We start from the raw sequence: 19431 nt of genomic DNA on the forward strand, positions 1-19431 counted from the left end.
AAATCACAGCTCCACCTAATTCTACCATGTTCTCAGAGGAGTTAAAACAAAAAGTAGCATTAAATGATGAAAATATTGATAATTTTATAATCTGTAGGCATTCACGTAGGCATTTAAACAACAAAGAATATAAATATATACCTTCCTCTTTATTTTCTCAAAGATATATATTCAATAAGAGGAAAATAAAAGATAAGAATAATCATGTAGATACAGCTCAATTAGAAGGACTCTGATATATAACTATTTTTCTTTGGATTACAAATTCTCAATATATTCATTTATGTATCGTATTATAGTGAATGATAAATACCTAGATTTTATACTTAAATCAAAAATAGTCAATAAAAACCTGGCAATAGACACTACAAATTTTCTACCTCCAAGAACTCTCCATAACTCATTTCTATCATATTTTAGAAACCAAAAATAGTGAAGTAGAGGACCCATTAAAGAAAAATACTGTATTGCTCTTTTCTACAACCTAAATTTTATGTGGCTACACAAAATAAGAAGCAATAGGAGGGTTAAAAAAATAATATCAAAAAAGTACAGATTTCATCTGGCCTCAAATTATCAGCTACTAAAAACCAGAAGGTACAGTCCAAGGGAAAGATTTTACCCTAACACTCTCATCTGAGCAACTTCGTCTTTAGACCTTTAATAAGAACTTGAAGAAAGACTATATAGGTAATATGAATAAGCAAAATCTGTAGCAGGAATAGGAACAGTAGTCACCACACAGGATGCCTAGATGCACTTTCATGACAATGTATCTTTCTAATAATAATGACAAGAAAATGCTTGAAAAAGAAGCATCTTATCAACTGGTAACCAGATTCAACTATAGCTTGTAAAAGATATTCAGAAAGGCACATCTTAAAAAAAGAGAGAAAAAGAAAAAGAGAAATTCTTCTCCCCTTAAGCCTAATCACTGAAACATTAAATGGGATTAAGTCTTGGATATCCTAAGACTCTAACACCTCTGTGATAGGTAGATGAAGAAAAATATAAGCCAAAACTTCTCCCTAGATCCAAGCAATACATCTCACTTGTTGACTGATGGTCTAGAAAGGCAGTTGAAGAATGTGTGCTCATAAATGACACGCTTAATGTACTCCCAGCATTCCACTGCCATCTAACCTCATAAAGTTTCAATTTGCTAAGTCTAATGACTTGGCTCTTTATCTCAACCCACTATCAACTGTTATCAACACTTGAGCACAGAGACTGAGACAGCACTTTCATGTTTATATCTGAAAGATAATTTGATTTGCTCCAAAACTCTTTGTGATTTTTTTAATATGCACTCCTAAAAGAAGTAAACAAAAATTACATTTTCATAAAAGGATCTAGGGGCTTCCCTGGTGGCACAGTGGTTAAGAATCCACCTGCCAATGGAGTGGGACACGGGTTCCAGCCCTGGTCTGGAAGATCCCACATGCTGCAAAGCAACTAAGCCCGTGAGCCACAACTACTGAGCCTGCACTCTAGAGCCCACAAGCCACAACTACTGAGCCCATGCACCACATCTACTGAAGCCCGTGCACTCTAGAGCCCGTGCTCTGCAACAAGAGAAACCACCAGAGTGAGAAGCCCGTGTACCGCCACAAAGAGTAGCCCCTGCTCGCCACAACTAGAGAAAGCCCGCGCGCAGCAATGAAGACCCAATACAGCCAAAAATAATAAATAAATAAAAATAAATTTATTTTAAAAAAAGGATCTAAACTACAGATTATATAAGTGGAAAATAACACCAGCAAAAGAACTGCAACACTAGGAATAACCTACCAACTATAAATTTTAAACCCAAAACAAATTGGATATTTTTAGTAATCTAAAATTTGATCCAGAAAAAAATTTTTTAAGAATATGTAAATACTATTTAGAGTCACCTACTTTTAGTTATAATAAATTCTGAATTATCAACACTGGAATATCTGTATCAGAGTTTTTAATACTAGGCTAGCTTCCTCCTGCAATCCTCTTTGCATCTGAGCAACTCCTACCATCAGTTGATGGGCTCCCAAAATTTGTGAACTAATTTTAGTATTACTAAATTAATATAATGTTAAATAAATATGCTGGGTAAAAAAAATAATGCATTCCAAAGAAAAATTATTTGGATATTATCAAAGTCACTGCTTGCCCTCTACCAAACTGGTTCACAGGGGAAGAAAAATATACATACACACACACATACTCATTCTTTATGGTTTTCGATGCCTTTCACAAATGATGGAATACAATTCAGTCATGTTCTTATCCAGATACCTGATAGATAAAAAAGATACCCACAGGAGAAAAATAGAAAAACCGATTAAAAAGAGAGACAGTAAGCTCTAACAAAGAATATATAACGAATAAAAATGTATTTACTCTTTACTGAAAAATCTGCCAAATAACATTTTAACTTTTTTTTCAAGTGGATCTTTCAAATATCACTGAACAAAATAAAACCAATTTTATTAATCGTACGAAGGTACAAGTCAATGTAATTCAGACAAGAATAGAAATTATACTCTAGTTGATCAGAACTCCATATTGTTAAAAAAAAATATTGTCCCAGAAAATACTCCTTGAGAACATTAATGACTCTGGCTAGATAAATTTGATACATGAAGAATGGCATCATTAATATAGTAACTAGATCAAAGAAACTTACTTATTTGAAAAGTCAGAAAACCACTGACTCTGCATCTTTAACCTATTTTTCGAGCTTTTATTTATATGCTTAAATCCACCTCCTTTTTAAAGCATGTTCCCAGAATACTGGAAAAAATATGTTTTTAAAAGTATGTTTAATTCAGCAGTAAGCCATTTGTCACTAAACCAACATTTATTGAATGACTATTATGTGCCAACATGTGGGTGGATGGGATAAAAAGATAACTAGATACTCTTCACCCCCAAAAGAGTTGACAATCCATCAGCAAGATACAGCTGTAAACTATAATTACAGTTATTTATGGAGAGCAATTTGACATTATCTAGCAAAAATTTCAAAAAGTACCCATCCTTGCTCCCTTTAATTACATTTCTAGAATAGATCCTAGAGAAATTCTCACAGATAAGCCCAGAGACTTGCACAAAGATTTTATTGCAACACTGGCTATAATAGCAAAACAACGGAAGCAATATAAGTGTCCCTCAATATAAAATGGATAAACAGGAGATATATACATATATAGGATACTAAAAGTTTAAAAGAATGAATTACATATTCATTACGGCTAGATATCAAAAACAACTTAAAAGTAAAAATGCAAACTGTAGATTGACATACTTTGTGAGACCAGATTTTAACCATATATTATCAGATATAAACTATTTGGGACCACATACTGAACAATATTATATTGTTGTTCATGGTACCCATTATGTCTGTTAAAGCAGTTGTTTTTTTAAGCATTTTAGATCATCACAGTAGTTGCCTCTAGAAAGAGATAGTGGAATAACATGGGATGCAAGACAAGAGAATTAAAGATTATTTGCTTTATTAATTCAAGAAGAAGAAACAAAGTTAACAAAATGTTAACAACAGTCAATGTCTAGGTGATGGGCATATATATGTTATTACTCTTTTCAGTATTCCAAATATTTTTAATTTCCTAAAATTAAAACAAAAATACAAGACCGAAAAATCTAATCACCTTTCACATTTGAAATCCCAAGTATAATCCCAATTACCAAGAGAAACATAAATTTCTTAGCATGACACTCAAGAAACTTAACAACCTGGTCCCCACCTTCCTTTAGAGACCCAATTATGAACACTTCCCCCACCAGCCTTATATAATCCTAATCTTACTTTAACACCCACCACTTATTAAACATTCCACATATCTTCCTGATGCCTTGTCTTTGTTAATGATATCACTTTCCTCAAAAAAATGTTTGCTTGCAGCACAATTGCCATATCACTATATATCATTCAAGATCCAGTTATAAATGTCACCTACTATTTATAGGATTTCCTGATTCCTCCCTAATCTCTCACACAAGTAACTATTTTGCGATTGGCATTTCCATAGCGCTTACCACTAGAAAAGGATATTCTTTCTTTGGCAATATAACTCTTTTTAAATTCCTTAACACTTCTCATAGTGCCTGGCACACAGTAGGCATTCAAATGTTAACTCCACTGAAACAACATCTGAAACAGTGTTAAGGAACAGAGTAGAAAGTTACCAGTTCATTAATCCATTAAAATTTCTATTAAATCTATCGAACAAAAATGAAATGGTATTTAGCTTCTGAATCCAAGTATCACAAAAAACACAATATTATGTTTTTGCCAAGTAAAAACTTTTGCATAATGAGTGCAATTCTACAAAAGTTCATTATGTTCACATTTATACAGGATTAAAACCAACATTAACACTATCCTGAAGACAGTTTTCCTCTTTGGTAATTTTACTAATTTTCCTAGAGAAGATTTCAGTGTATCTCCATTGGTACTAGCAGCTTCCCCTAAAATTAGTTATCATCCTAGCAAAAGGATCTTCTGCTCATGCTAATAGCTAATTTCCTCCTCTGATGTCTCACAGCACCTGACAGTTAAGTGTTTTAATGGGGATAATGCCTTTCGGAAATTATTGCTTGGTTCAAAGGCATATATGGATTAGCTCCACCTGTGATGTATCCATGCAATCAAAGGTCTTGAGGACAAACTTTTGAGAGTCCAACAGATCTGGGTTAGACTCTTGACTCTGACATTTATCTGTTGTTCCTTAACCTTTCTAGGCCTCAATTTCTTCATCTGTAAAATGGAATAAAAATAAACTACCTCATGGGGACTTCCCTGGCAGTCCAGAAGTTAAGACTCTGCACTTACAATGCAGGGGGTGCGGGTTCAATCCCTGGTTAGGAACTAAGATCCCACATGCCACGCGACATGGCCAAAAAATAAAAATAAATAAATAAAAATTTTAAAAAGTTAGCTACCTCATATGGTGGTTGTGAGGATTAATTATGTAAAACTACACAGTGCCTGGTACATTATAAACAGTCAATGAGATAACTATTATTAAATATTTTCAGATATCAAAAAATGACAGCAAAATACTGAAAGGTAGTATACAATAACAAGATGAAGTTTATTAACTTTAGGTCACCTTCTTTAGAACGCCATATGCATGCATCACTGTTTATTGGAAACTACCACTCTTGGTGTCAGTAAATGCCTCATCCATTCAGAAAGGAAAGGGCAATGAAGGCGAATATCTACCCTTGGAGACTTTGGAGGCTGAAGTGAGTACTTATAAAATGGAATTCTTCATAAATGTACATTATTTATGTCTGGGATTACAAAGTAAACTCACTTCACAAGGAGTATCTGAGGAATAAGGTAACAAGAATGTAGTGGGGGTGTTGGGGGGTAGCAGGGACCAAATCCCTTAATGTATTAACTCTAAGTTGAGAAGTAAAAGAGTCAGGAAATGCAAGCCTTAATATAATGCTGAATTAGTTACTGTTATTTAAGCTCTGATGCAAATGCTTACCTTACTTATTTACCCTAGTTGATGATAACACGGCTACCAGTCTATTCACTTAGCTGCTGCAACAAGCTCAAAATCACAGCAAGCAGCAAAATAAGAATTAAACTGTGGGTAACTAATAGATGAAATCAGAACATAGTAAGTGACAGTAGGTACTGACACAGCCCAATTCAAACTGGTAGACTCCAGAAAGTGAACTCTGATAGGGAGAGGAAGAAAAAAAAAAACATTTATTAAAGAACTTCCTACGTTTGGGACCATATATTTTGTACTTCACCTCAATCTCATTTAGTCTGATCCTCATAAGAACAAGTCTGAGGTAGTATTATATCTTTTCTACAAACAAGGAAATGAAAGTACAAAAATTAAGATAACTAACTGAATCACATGATTAAGAAACAGTAGGATCAAGATATGAATTGAGTTCAATTCAACTCACACTCAGTATTTGCCCCATTCATCCCAGAAGGAAGCAGAGAGAGGTAAATTTAGGTCCTACATGATACATGTAAGCCTCCAAAGGATAATAAAATTAAAAACAATGAACAAACAATGAACAACAAACAATTACAAATAATGTTACAGCAAGAGCCAAAGGACTATGGGAGATGGCACAGAACTGTAAAATACTGCACCAGGAGGTTGAAAAAAGTAAAAGGTCATAATTAACCATTGGGAAATCAAATTTTAACCAGAAAACATTTAACATTTCCCTAAAACTTTCTAAAATCTATTCATAATACATTACTACTTTATTGGGTAACTCAGAAATCTATACTAGTTTCATAACTCAACTCTACACAGTAGAAGGTGTTAAAAAAAAAGCCAAAAAATAAAAAATAAAATAAGCCAAATAAATATAAGACATAGAGATCTCTATCAAATATGCTGACCCTAGAACTTAGCATAGAAGCCATTTTCAAAATCGTAAAATCCTAGTACTTTAAAACATCAGGTTGGATAACAAATATAGATAATCTATCTGACCCCATCATTTTACAGCCAAATAAAAAGCTGCCCAAGATGTAGGGAATGGACTTGAGGACACAGGGATAGGGAAGGGTAAGCTGGGATGAAGTGAGAGAGTAGCACTGACATATATACACTACCAAATGTAAAACAGATAGCTAGTGGGAAGCAGCCACATAGCACAGGGAGATCAGCTCAGTGCTTTGTGACCACCTAGAGGGGTGGGATAAGGAGGGTGGGAGGGAGACGCAAGAGGGAGGGGATATGGGGATATAAGTATATGTGTAGCTGATTTACTTTGTTATACAGCAGAAACTAACACAACATTGTAAAGCAATTATACTCCAATAAAAATGTTTTTAAAAAAAGCAGACCAAAGAGCTTCTGTCCAAAAAGTAGAGAAGCAGAATCTGGAGGAAGGACAGTAAGGAAGCAGAGAAAATATACTTAATGAAGTTTCTAGATCATCAATAACTATACACACAAACTAAACATGGCTTTAAAATAATTTTGTAGCCAGTACTGCACAGAAGTGATATAAATGCTACAGCTAAAAGACAGCAGACATGGGCTTCCCTGGTGGCGCAGTGTGTGAGAGTCCGCCTGCCGATGCAGGGGACACGGGTTCGTGCCCCGGTCCGGGAATATCCCACATGCCGTGGAGCGGCTGGGCCCGTGAGCCATGGCCGCTGGGCCTGCGCGTCTGGAGCCTGTGCTCCGCGACAAGAGAGGCCACAAGAGTGAGAGGCCCGCATACCGCAAAAAATAATAATAAAGACGGCAGACAGTTGGATATAATATGCTAGACACTCACTATAGTTGTATTCCTCAGATCTGTTTTTATAGTCTATACAACAGTTTTATAGCAAATGAAAAAGACATCCATGTAGGTGCATGGCAGTTGTCTCACTCAAAAATTACTAAAACAAAAACTCACTCTTTGGGGGTAAGATTTTACATGTATGTCCTCAATTATTTGCCTCACCATAAATCATTTGAGTACTAAGATGTCAGATCATTGTCCTCTTTCCACCTGAATAAAACTCCTTGTGATAAATACAGGAATCCTTTCCCTATGCTAAAGTGTACCTTACTTACAGTGCCACAAATAAGAATATTCAAGTATCTTGCTACTTTGTGTAAGATAGCAAGTTCACCTTGTAACACTCTAGATGCAACTATTATTTCATATTTTTAAAGAAAATTTCCCTAAAACCATCTAAAGGACAAAATTAAAAATAAACCATAAATATCTGCAGAAACCATGTACAAGCATTTTATCTTTATAGTTACATCAAGGACACAAAAGCTATGTCACTGAAATATACAAAGACAATGCTGCCATCTAAAGGCCAACACATAATATGAAAAAAATGTATACTTAGTCATATACTGTCAACATATATAAAAACAACCAATTTGATATTTTAAAGTCAGCAAAGTTTATACTTTAAAAAAGCACTATGCTATGATTATTTTTAGGCTACACAATAAAACTCTAATACTATTTTGAGAAGATTCTTTTTGAGAAGACTGATAAGAGAATTAGTGAAATAATTTAGCTAATGATCAATATCTGCACAGGTAAAGTTCTGTTGGCATCCTTTCAGACACAATATTCTCCTGAATACTGAATATTTCTATTAGTTGTTTGTCCTATTTAATGATGTTTATTATTTCCTGTCTGTAATTAAATATACGGTATAATTATATATATGCATATATAAATATTATTTGCCTTTAATCAGACTATTATTTCTACTCACCCTTTTAAAAATATTTGTCATTAAAGGACTAACAATAATACATCTCAGAGTGAAAAAACCCAATCTACTTAAAATTGTAGCTTTGCAAGTAATTCAAATATTTCTCCTTATTTCATAAATTCTAAAAATACAAACTAAAGTTCCTATGGGAGACCAGTTATCAACAGCTCAACTGTCCAACAGAAAGAGCTCATACTATTCTAAATTTCCCTTTCTAAAAACCTTAAACTGCAAGAATTTCATTGAACTGAACTTTACTTAAGATTTAGCAAAATCACTTCTAATTTGCAATGAAATCAAAATGTTTACTGAATAACACTACATAGGAAACTGATTCCCTTAGCATTTAAGTATATAACACCTTTCTAATGGACCACAATATTAAAGAAATTTGAACATAACTAGAACCTTCAAAACATATGGTTTAATTCTTTTGAAAAACCACTGACCAAAATTTTTAATGTGTCAAGAAAAATGTTTTTCTGGTTTTGCTCAACAAGAAAACAAATATTAATCACTCAACAAATATTCCCATTATGTGAGAAATATAAAAATTGTAAGCTGGGATTACCACCTTTTAATTTATCTTGAGTATAAAGTGGAAACCAATGGACAACAAATATGGTCAAGTTCTCATAAAGACTACTAGTTTTTTATTGTCTTCTATGAGTCAGAGTTTATACTAGACAATTTAAGGACATTATATCATTTATTCCTCAAAACCACAACCTGCAAAAATACAAATACTAATAACCCCATTTGCAAAGGAGGTTCAAAGATCTTAAGTAACTTTCCCAAGGTCACAATGCAAGTAAATGGATACTGGGATTCAAAAATTCATTCTCTCTTACCCAGAAGACCTTACTCTATCCACAAGAACATAATGCCTCAGGAGTGATTATTAAATTTGTATTAAATGTGAACAGGAATAGGAAGTATTTTTACTGTGTAATTTCACAGAAAAAGATAATTCTACATGGTAATAAAAGTGTTTACTTTTAATTCATAGTATTTCAACTTTTCTAACTGTAATCTTTAAAAAAAAAAAGCGTTGTCTCACTTTAAGTGCTGAGGCTTCCAGAGACCTTTCAAAACTTACATTAATATGTGAGAGGTATTTATCAAATTTTGTAAACTAACTCCAAGGGGCAACAAAAAGATCTCATTATTTTGAAGATACAGTTAAAAAGCAAATCTTCTTTGTAAATATACATATTCAGGACCACCTTGCCTACATTTTAACGTACAGTATTTTTCAACATTGAGAACTCTACTAATGCCTCCCCAGTGACAACTTTTTCTGTTAACCTGTACTATATACCTATCAAAGCAAAATTAAATGGATTTGGAATATTATTCAGCCATAAAAAGGAATGAAGCTCTGATATATCCTACAATAGGAATGAACTTTGAAAAAATATGGTATGTAAAAGAAGGCAGACCCAGAAGACCACATATTGTGTGATTCTATTTATATGAAATGTCTGGAACAGACAAAAGTCCACAGAAAGTAGATTACCAGTTGCCATGGGCTAGAGGAAGGGGAAATGAAGAGTGACAGCTAATGGGCACAGGGTTTCTTTTTGGGATAATAAAACTGTTCTAGAATTAGTGATGATGACTGCACAACTTTCTGAATATACTAACAAACACTGAACTGTACACTTTAAAAAGGTGAATTTTATGATATATAAAGTATATCTCAATAAGAGAAAATTACATGGCTTTAAATATATTTATAATATACAATAAGTGTAAATGAGTTACCTACACATGTGCTTAAAATATAATATAAAACCTATGTAACTAAACTAGTAGTCTTTACAACTAAAACCAAGATTATCTGTCTCAATTTACCGAGTCCCATTTTACACCATACTAAGTGAAAGGCTCTATTTCACAAGCATACATCTTCCCGAATATTAAAAATTCCTAACTATCTAAAATTACTACAATCCCTAGGGGAATCAGAAGGAACGACAACTACATACTTATATTTGGCAGCCAAATTTAATTTTTTCAAATTAATTTTTTCCACTGTCAGAGTTTAGAAAAAAACACATTAGCACATGCTAATGAAGAATTTTTAACATGTAAGTACCACATACAAGCACCCACACAGTTATAAAATCAATTTATACAAATCATTGTTTTGAGAAGATTCTTGCTTTTAAGTAGAATCTGCCTCTAAACCATCCCAAAAAAATAAGCAGAAAAAAATTTATAAGCTAAGTTATAAGGAATTCAAGAGTTAGAAACAAAATGAAAAACACAAGAATGGTAACAAGTACTTACTAATTTGTTTTCCTGCATGTATATTCTTTGTAATTTCAGACAGCCCTTAGCTATGACGATCATGCCTTCATCTGAGATCTTGTAACACTGGCCGAAATGAATATCTTTGAGTTCTCTGCATTTTGAGCCCAGCTGTAAACAAAGAGATTTGACTGAATGCTCCAAAAATAACAAAGGTGACATGTTTCTAGTGGGATTTCCATATAATTTTTTTAAATAGCCATACCAAAGTTAAATAATTGTTTATAAATTACTCTTAAAATAGAATGTAGGCAATCTATCATTTAAAATACTGTTGTGTAAGCCTTTTCACCTTCTAATTATCTCCTTGCTTCAACTGCCTCACATACCATATGCCCACCTAGGTGCCTAGATTCCATAACACTTCAAATTCATGTCTTAATTTCTCTTGAGTCTTTTTATCAGTCATAGTGTTAGACTGAGTGGAACACAGGTCCAAGGAATAAAATCAAGGTCCAAGAGTGAGACAAAGGTCCAGTGAGTGAACGAATATTTAATTCAGGAGATTCTACTTCTAGTTCTGATTGCCCCAATGTATCATTTTTCTCCATCGGCTCATTTATTCTGTGAAAGAGAAAAAGGACTGAATATGCTATAGCCAGTATTCTAGTTAATACTTATTTACACACTTATTGCATAAACTAAAAAAAAAAAAAGACTAGTGATTTCCTGATTGAAATCTCAAGTGTACCTTAAATAGCTACTGAACAGATACAATGTTCCCCTTAAAAAACATTAAGTACAACAAAGAACAAATTATATAATTTCTTTTCAAAATCTACAGTAGAAATTAGATGATCAAAGCAAACTATAAATAAATGTTTTATAAGTATTACATATAAAGAAAGTCATCTTAGAGATAAAATAAGAAACTTTACTAAAAACCTATATATCAAAAATTGTCTAAAAAATTACATTAAGACAATAAAATCCAGTTTGGCAACGGTTCAAAGTGTGCTGATACACCACTGGTAAGAGTGTAAATTAGTACTAAAAATCTTCTTGGAGGGCTAGTTAGCATAAATGAAAAAATTGTATAAAATTTGCCTGAAAATTATATGACTCAGCTTCTAAATATTTACCAAAAAATGTAAGAGGGATGGATAATTGGATAGATAACATAGTAAAGTCAACATACTACAATGTTAATTATACAATCTATGTAGTGGGTATACGGGTGCTCACTGTAAAATTCTTTCAAATTTTCCATATATTTAAAATTATTCATAAAGACTACTGGAATAATTAACTAAAGGTGTTTGATAAGATTTAGCTACAAGAAATTAACACAAGAATTTTTTTTTAATAGTGAAATACAGAAAACCTAAAGTTATAAATTATGGTGTTTTCGTAAAATTTAGTATTATATAGCCATTAAATTGAAGTAAACACTTGACAAATAAAAACTGTACATGTTTTTATAATAAATTCAATTTTTATAAACAAATTAGGCACATTTAAATATAATATACATATTTAATTATACACATGTATATAGAAAAGAGATAAAATATACACCAAGGTGTTTACAGTGGTTATTTCTGATCAGTGCAATAATGGGTACTGTTCTTTTTTTCTATCAGTCTTCTTATATCTTTTTAAAAATAAATATTATTTTTGTAATAAAAACTTTCAAGTCCTGTTTCAAGTAAAGTAATGATATTATCAGAAAGATATGCAATTTCAGTTAGTTTTTCCAGGGGTGGTGATATATACAAGCCATCTTATTTTAATCTAGGTAACACTATAACCAATTATATATTCCACTAGAAATGTAAACTCCATGAAGACAGAAGCTTGTTTAACTAACATAGGCCTGGTGCCCAGTGTCTTACAGTCAGTTGATACCTAGTAAATATTTGTTGAATGAATGAAAAGGCTGATCAGAGTTATTCATTGTAAAGAGGCCTCTTTGAAAAATGGACAAATAAAGGAAACTATGATTATGGTCTCATATACCACCATGTTCTACTTAATTCAAGAGTTCTAAATTGGTCCACAGGTGGAAATGAGGGATTCCAGGAAAATGGATAAGAAAAAAAAAAGAGTACATTTTAATTTTCTTACTATTCTCTAAATGAACTTTAGCTTTTCTTTCACTTATTAAACAGAAAATCACAGTAGTTTAGCAGTATGTGTGACTCTGTAAACAACAGAAATCAAAGATAATTTCATATAACACTACTGTTATTGCAGATAGTGAAATATCATTTTTGTTCATCAATATTCATCATGTTTATTAGATCTACTACCAGATCTTATAATGCATTAAAGAGGCACACAGATTTCTAGAACATACAATGGCATGTTACTTAGACGCCAGAAAGCCAAATCCAAAGCCAATAGTGGGGAAAGCAGAAAAGCAATATGATAATCACTACAAAACTCCCAATAAGCTCACATATGTCTGGCAGTGAGGGTGAGGTTGGTCTTAAAACCACCAGGATTCTTGAAAGTCTACTTAAGAAGTAGTTAACCACTCAGATCACCTCCTCATTTCTGCACAGCCTGCCCCTGCCCACTCTCCCACAATAGCAAAAGACTGGAGTTCACTGCAGGGAGTAAACCATAGGGTCTTTGGGGTATGCCATGCACAGCTGACAGCAGAAGCACACTCCAGAAAATGTGGGGATGTGAAAGTTTATACAGTGAAAATGCAGGAATTAAAAGAAATAATTCTATAAAATGTTCCAAGATGAAAGGATATGGACTTCCAGACTAAAAGGACTCACTCATATGTCCAATACAAATGACAAAAGCAGACCTGTACCAAGGCAAATCATCATAAAATTTCATAATCGTAGGTATAAAAAAATATTCTAGACTTCTAGTGAGAATCAGATTTCATACAGAGGATTAAGGATAAAAAAGGCAACAAACTTCTTAATTATTTAAGAATACTTATTTCAAACCTAGAATACTGTACTCAGGATTCAGACTATGAATTAAGTGTGAGGGTAGAACAGAGACATTTTCAGACATGCAAGTTCTCAAAAGATGTACCTCCCATATATTCTTTATCAGGAAGCTATTACAATCTGTGCTCTACAAAACATGAGAATACATCAAGAGAAAGAACACATGACATCTAGGTAATAGGACATCTAATAGAACAGCAAGGTGAGGAAAACATTAAGAATAAGGGTGAAGATAAGATACTAAGATGACCATTAATGCAAGAGTAGTTATATACAGTAAGTCCAGACTGCTGTCTACTTTAAGAAAATAAATTCGACTAAGTAAATACATATAGGTATACTAAAGCAACTGGGGGAAAGCTGTGGACTCCATCACTAATAAGATATAAAAACTAAGTAAACTAAATGAGGACAAAAAGACATTTATTCATTCCAATAAAAACAAAATTCCAGAGGGAAAAGAAAGGTAGGTAATTATAAAACGTAAATACTGAATACTTATTTAATCAAAATTATAACAGAATTATTTTGACACAATGAGGGCATAGGAGATAGAAAAGGATAGTGAGCTAAATCCTCATCTTTCCATAGCAAGGAAATAGCAGAGATCAGCGGTCCGCAACCTTTTTGGCACCAGGGACCGGTTTCGTGGAAGACAATTTTCCCACAGATGCAGGGGAGGGAGGTTCAGGTGGTAATACGAGCGATGGGGAGTGATAGTAAGTGGCAGATAAAGCTTCACTCACCTGCTGCTCACCTCCTGCTGTGCGGCCCGGGGGTTGGGGACCCCGGGATGGTCTAAAATGGATAAATCAAGAAAATACATACAGACATAGACGGCAAATGCTTCTTCTCTACCACTGTCTCCTTCTTCTGGAAGGAGTTCAACTGGTCTAACTTCTGGTCTCTACACTGATTAGTTTGTATTTAATAAGCTGAACATGTTCAGTTCATCTCTCTCTTTCTTCCGCTTGAGAACAAACTGCCCACAAGGAGCAAGCATCTACTTCTACATTTGCAGGACACTGCTGGTCCAGCCTAGTAGATGACGACTGGGTCCCCTGGCCAAACTCCAGCGTTTGAGTTAACAAGCCTATTTAACTCTATTACTAAGCAACATTCCCAATCTAGCCTTTCTGTGTAATAAAGTTGATATTTTTCCTCTGTCACTATTCCAGTGTCTTATTTGTCAATTTATTGAGATGCTGGAGCAATAAAGAGACTTCAACACTTAGTGCACCAGCCAGGTGATCTCTTCCTGTATCAAGTTGACCGCCATTAACTCTTTTTTTTTTTTTTTGATGTGGACCATTTTTAAAGTCTTTATTGAATTTCTCACAATACTGCTTCTGTGTTTTTTTATGTTTTGGTTTTTTGGCCGTGAGGCATGTGGGATCTTAGTTCCCCGACCAGGGATTGAACCCACACCCCCTGCACTGGAGGGTGAAGTCTTAACCACTGGAACGCCAGGGAAGTCCCCCCGTCCTTAACTCTTACCTTATCCCAGCAAAAAGTCAATACAGCTAAAGGATCTACAAACACCTCAAAACTACCTCCATAATACTTTCTACTTTACCAAAGAACATTCTGAAATAATAACTACTCATCATAAGATAAGAATACCTATCTGGCTGATATTGACAGGATGAATACCACCACTCACCTTGGTTGGATACTGGAAAACTCCTCCCTGAGGGCCCTTCCAGGTAAGAGAGGTTATCAACCTTGTGAAATTTTAGCTCCAACCACACCTATCCATTCACACCCAGCCTGTCCTTCATTGCTATTTGCACCTGACACTCATGCCAGGTCCAATCCTAACTCTCACTCTTCACCAAGTAAATGGTCTTAGTTACCTAAGACATAGAACCCCAGTATGTCATTTAAGAGGTTCTGAATCTTTATCAATACAAGTCCAATATCTAGTTCCCTAGGAAAGGTGCAAGTCAGATGGATAGTAATAGAAGCCTTCCTCTATCTCTAATAATATGTCAAGGGCACCCATCAGTCAACCCTGAAGGAAATCATTTAATGAAAAGGGTGTTAGTAGCCACTTTATCACTTAAATGAAGCTAGTCCACCTATTAATCCATGGTTCATTTTAGCACATAACAGTAATTAGAACTGAAAATGGACTAGAGTAAATGAACATAATATAAAAAGGACTGTCTTTGATTTATTCTTTTCTTCTTTGTAATAATCCTTTAAGATTATTCACAATTTTGCTCAAGAACTCCAAAGCTATTTTTCAAATTTTTCTATAAAATATTTGGAGGTGAATTTCCCAGCATCTCAAAATTTAATTAAAATTTTGCACACCACCCTTGAGAATTTACAAAAGAGAATTTGTTTTAGCAAGCTATATATTGTTACTGGGTTATTTTTGTAATAAAACAAACACCTTAGGAAGAATATACTTCGACAAAGAATTTAGATAACTGAAACCAGAACACGGGACCCACTGGGATAAAAATAAGATTAGGTCTTCCAATGTCACACAAAATCTGCTCAAAACCAGTATTAAGGACATATTTTTAAAACATGAGGTATGCCACCTTCAACAGAAGAGGGAAATTGTTCCTTCCACTTTCCATTCCCAATATGTCACCACTGTCACTATTATACACATGCAAAAGAAAACAGTGAAGAAAACCCAAACCATATCTTCTAGTAACTTCACCCAACTATGCTAACTATTCATGTTTGTGAAATCATAAAAATGACAATTTCATAACTTGATTCATTAGTTTCATCATTTGTAGTAGAGTAGCACAGACAATGAGAGATGAAAGAAAGCAAAGCAAATTTTTCAAACTGCCACTCATCTGACCCTCTTTAAGGACTCAAATTTGAATCTTTCTCCTAGATTTATATTGTCTAACTTTGCCTCATTTAAAGAACATTCCATTTAATAAAATGAAAATATGCTACAAAAGCTCCCAAAATGTGTATCAATACTATTTTTTAGTTGTACTAGCATGATGTATAATTATAACTCAAGGGTAAATGAAAATTGAGAACATACATGGAATAATCACTTGATTAATTTGTTACACACTAAAAAGATTTTTTTATCTTTTAGAAAACCAGCAAAAATGCTATTGTAGCACGAGTACATAGAAACATTTGTTACTTATTATTAATGTTTCAAATTTTAAAATACTGTGATTAAAACTTTTGCAGCTTAACTTTAAAAACATGGGAAGTCATCAACAGATGAGTAGAAAAAAATATGGTTTATACATACACTAGAATATTATTCAGCCATAAAATGGAATGAAACTGATATATGCTACAACATAGATAAACACTGAAAACATTATGCAAGTGAAATAAGCCAGACACAAGAGTTAACATTGTATGATTCTACTTACAGGAGGTAGCTAGATAGGCCCAGAAAGTATGCTAATTAGAAATTAGAAGAGAGCCTACGATGGTTACACAACATTGTGAACATACTTAAAGTCACTGGAATTGCACACTCAAAAGCTGTTAAAATGGTAAATATTATGTAGATTTTGCCACAGTAAAAAAAAATCAACACAATGAAACAGCAAATGTCAATAAAACCTGAGATAAAAAAAACAGTCAAGAGAAAGTGATATTTCTTCCCAAATCTGTTTTTTCTAATTATAATTATTATAACATAATTACATTAGATATTAAATAAACCGACAAATGAGAAGGAAAAAGAAAGCTCTTGCTAAAAAAAGTAGGTTGAATGTTTTATGTTCAATGAAAGCCATAAAAAAGTGCTGATGAATTAGTTTTCAGTGACAACTATAAAGTTATAAAATATTGGGAAAATCATATTCTAAAACAAGCTGCACCCATATTCCTTCATAAGTAGTGACTACCTGTCCCACGTCAATTTAAAAAAAAAAAAACAACTGAAAATCATGGGTGCCACATCATTGATATAGTTTAAGTAAAATAAAGTCAAATTCTAACTAGCTGTCTCTAACTCAAGAAAAAGGCCCTGACCCTATATCAAAAGACTCACTAATAGGGCTTCCCTGGTGGCACAGTGGTTGGGAGTCCGCCTGCCGATGCAGGGGACATGGGTTCCTGCCCCGGTCCTGGAGGATCCCACGTGCCACGGAGCGGCTGGGCCCGTGACCCATGGCCGCTGGGCTTCTGCGTCCGGAGCCTGTGCGTCCGGAGCCTGTGCGTCCGGAGCCTGTGCTCCGCAACGAGAGAGGCCACAACAGTGAGAGCCCCGCGAAGACTCACTAATGAATCTACAGTTATATAGTATTTTTTAATTAAAATGTTTATAGTACATATTGATTTTTGTGATTCTATCATTTAACTGATTTTCAGTTAACTGATCAACTTCCATTCTCAGGCCCAGAAGGCTTATGCTGAATTATAACAATGCCTACCTATACCTCACTGGGTTGTGGAGAAGATTTTAAAAAAAATAACACAAATGGAAATGCTTACTAAGGCACACTGCAAAGCATATAAAAGTACTAAATAAATGTTTTATACCTCTATTATTATTAATGGGTAAAGAAGGAAGCTATTAGAACACTATTAGGATTCATGTGAAGGGAACTTTTTAGAAGTATTCAATACTATAAAGATAAATTTCCAGAAAGAAGCCTCCTTGAATTACATGAAGGCTCAATACTCCCAGTTACAGATGGAAAATTTTCTCTCTAGTCATTGAACTGAAAATTCCAGCTTAAAATCCTAGATATGATTCCACATGACATGATTCAGAGATCAAGCAAAATTTAATGAGAATATTGGCTCCATACCTTCCCAACTATGTGAACTTGGACAAGTTACTTAACTTCCAAAAGATTCAACTTTTCATCCTGAAATACCTCAGCGCTGCTGTGAAGATTAAATTGGACAACAAAATATGAAAGCACAAAATACAATGCCTGTCATATAGAAAGCACCCAAAATATTATTTACTTCCCTTTGCAAATTGTGATGCTAATTTAGAAACAGAATGCTTAAAACATTCTTAAACTACCTAAATGTAACACATTTTGATAAAGGAGGCTTTTCAAGATCTCTAGTTTCTCAGTCTCATTATAAATATCACTTATCATTATAGGGATAAAATGAGTGTCACGTAATCTGAAAAGGGGAGGAAATGAGCTAAGTGGATTTAGTATGAACTCAAGACATCCCTGGATAAGAATGCCAGCCCTATCACTTATTACTTTATCTCAGATAAATTACTTATGGTCTCTCTGTAACTGCTTCCTCATCTATAAAAATGAAATAATACCTATCTCACAGAGTGGCTGTGAATCAAGAGAGAAATTAAATGTATCAACATATAGTTGGAATATATGAACAGTGCCCTACCCATGGTAGATACTCATAAAGGTTACATACTTGCTCTTTACTTAGTTGACTGAATATCACTAGAACATGTAAAGATAGATTAGATGAGACTGACATTTTAGTTTATCTCACAGAAATTCAGCATCTAAAAACAAGTAATGTTTCTTTTTTCCTTTATTGTGGTAAAATATATCAAACATGAAAACTGCTATTTAACCATATTTAGGCATATAATTCAGTGACATTATATTCACAGTGTTGTGCAACCAACACCACTCTTTCCAAAACTTGTTCATCACCCCAAATAGAAACTCCCTACCCATTAAGCAACAAGTACCCATTTCCTACTTCCCCTAGCCCCTGAAGCCCTCTACCTACATTCTGTTTCTGTGAATTTGCCTATACTAGGTAATTTATATAAGTAGAATCTTATAATATTTGTTCTTTGTGTCTGGCCTATTTAACTTTGCATATGTTTACAAAGTTCATTCATGTGGTAACATGTACAGTGTTTCACTCCATTATAAGGCTGAATAATATTTCATTGCATGACATACATTTCATTCATTCATTCATCTCTTAATGGACAGTTGGGTTGTTTCTACCCCTTGGCTATTGTGAATAATGATACAATGAAAATAAGTGAACAAA

The 19431-nt window shown here is 33.8% G+C and overlaps 1 protein-coding gene across 3 annotated transcripts in view; it reads right to left on the reverse strand.

The window, feature by feature from the left end:
- Positions 1–19431, reverse strand: part of FBXL17 (F-box and leucine rich repeat protein 17) — a 478885-nt gene that overhangs the window by 434781 nt on the left and 24673 nt on the right. For all 3 annotated transcript variants that reach the window (XM_060143363.1, XM_060143362.1, XM_060143364.1), the window contains one exon: positions 10532–10663. In XM_060143363.1, coding sequence (XP_059999346.1) covers positions 10532–10663 — 132 coding nt within the window. The remainder of the gene's footprint in view (positions 1–10531; positions 10664–19431) is intronic.

This window comes from Lagenorhynchus albirostris, chromosome 3 (genome assembly GCF_949774975.1).
Source record: "Lagenorhynchus albirostris chromosome 3, mLagAlb1.1, whole genome shotgun sequence".
NCBI lineage: Eukaryota > Metazoa > Chordata > Mammalia > Artiodactyla > Delphinidae > Lagenorhynchus > Lagenorhynchus albirostris.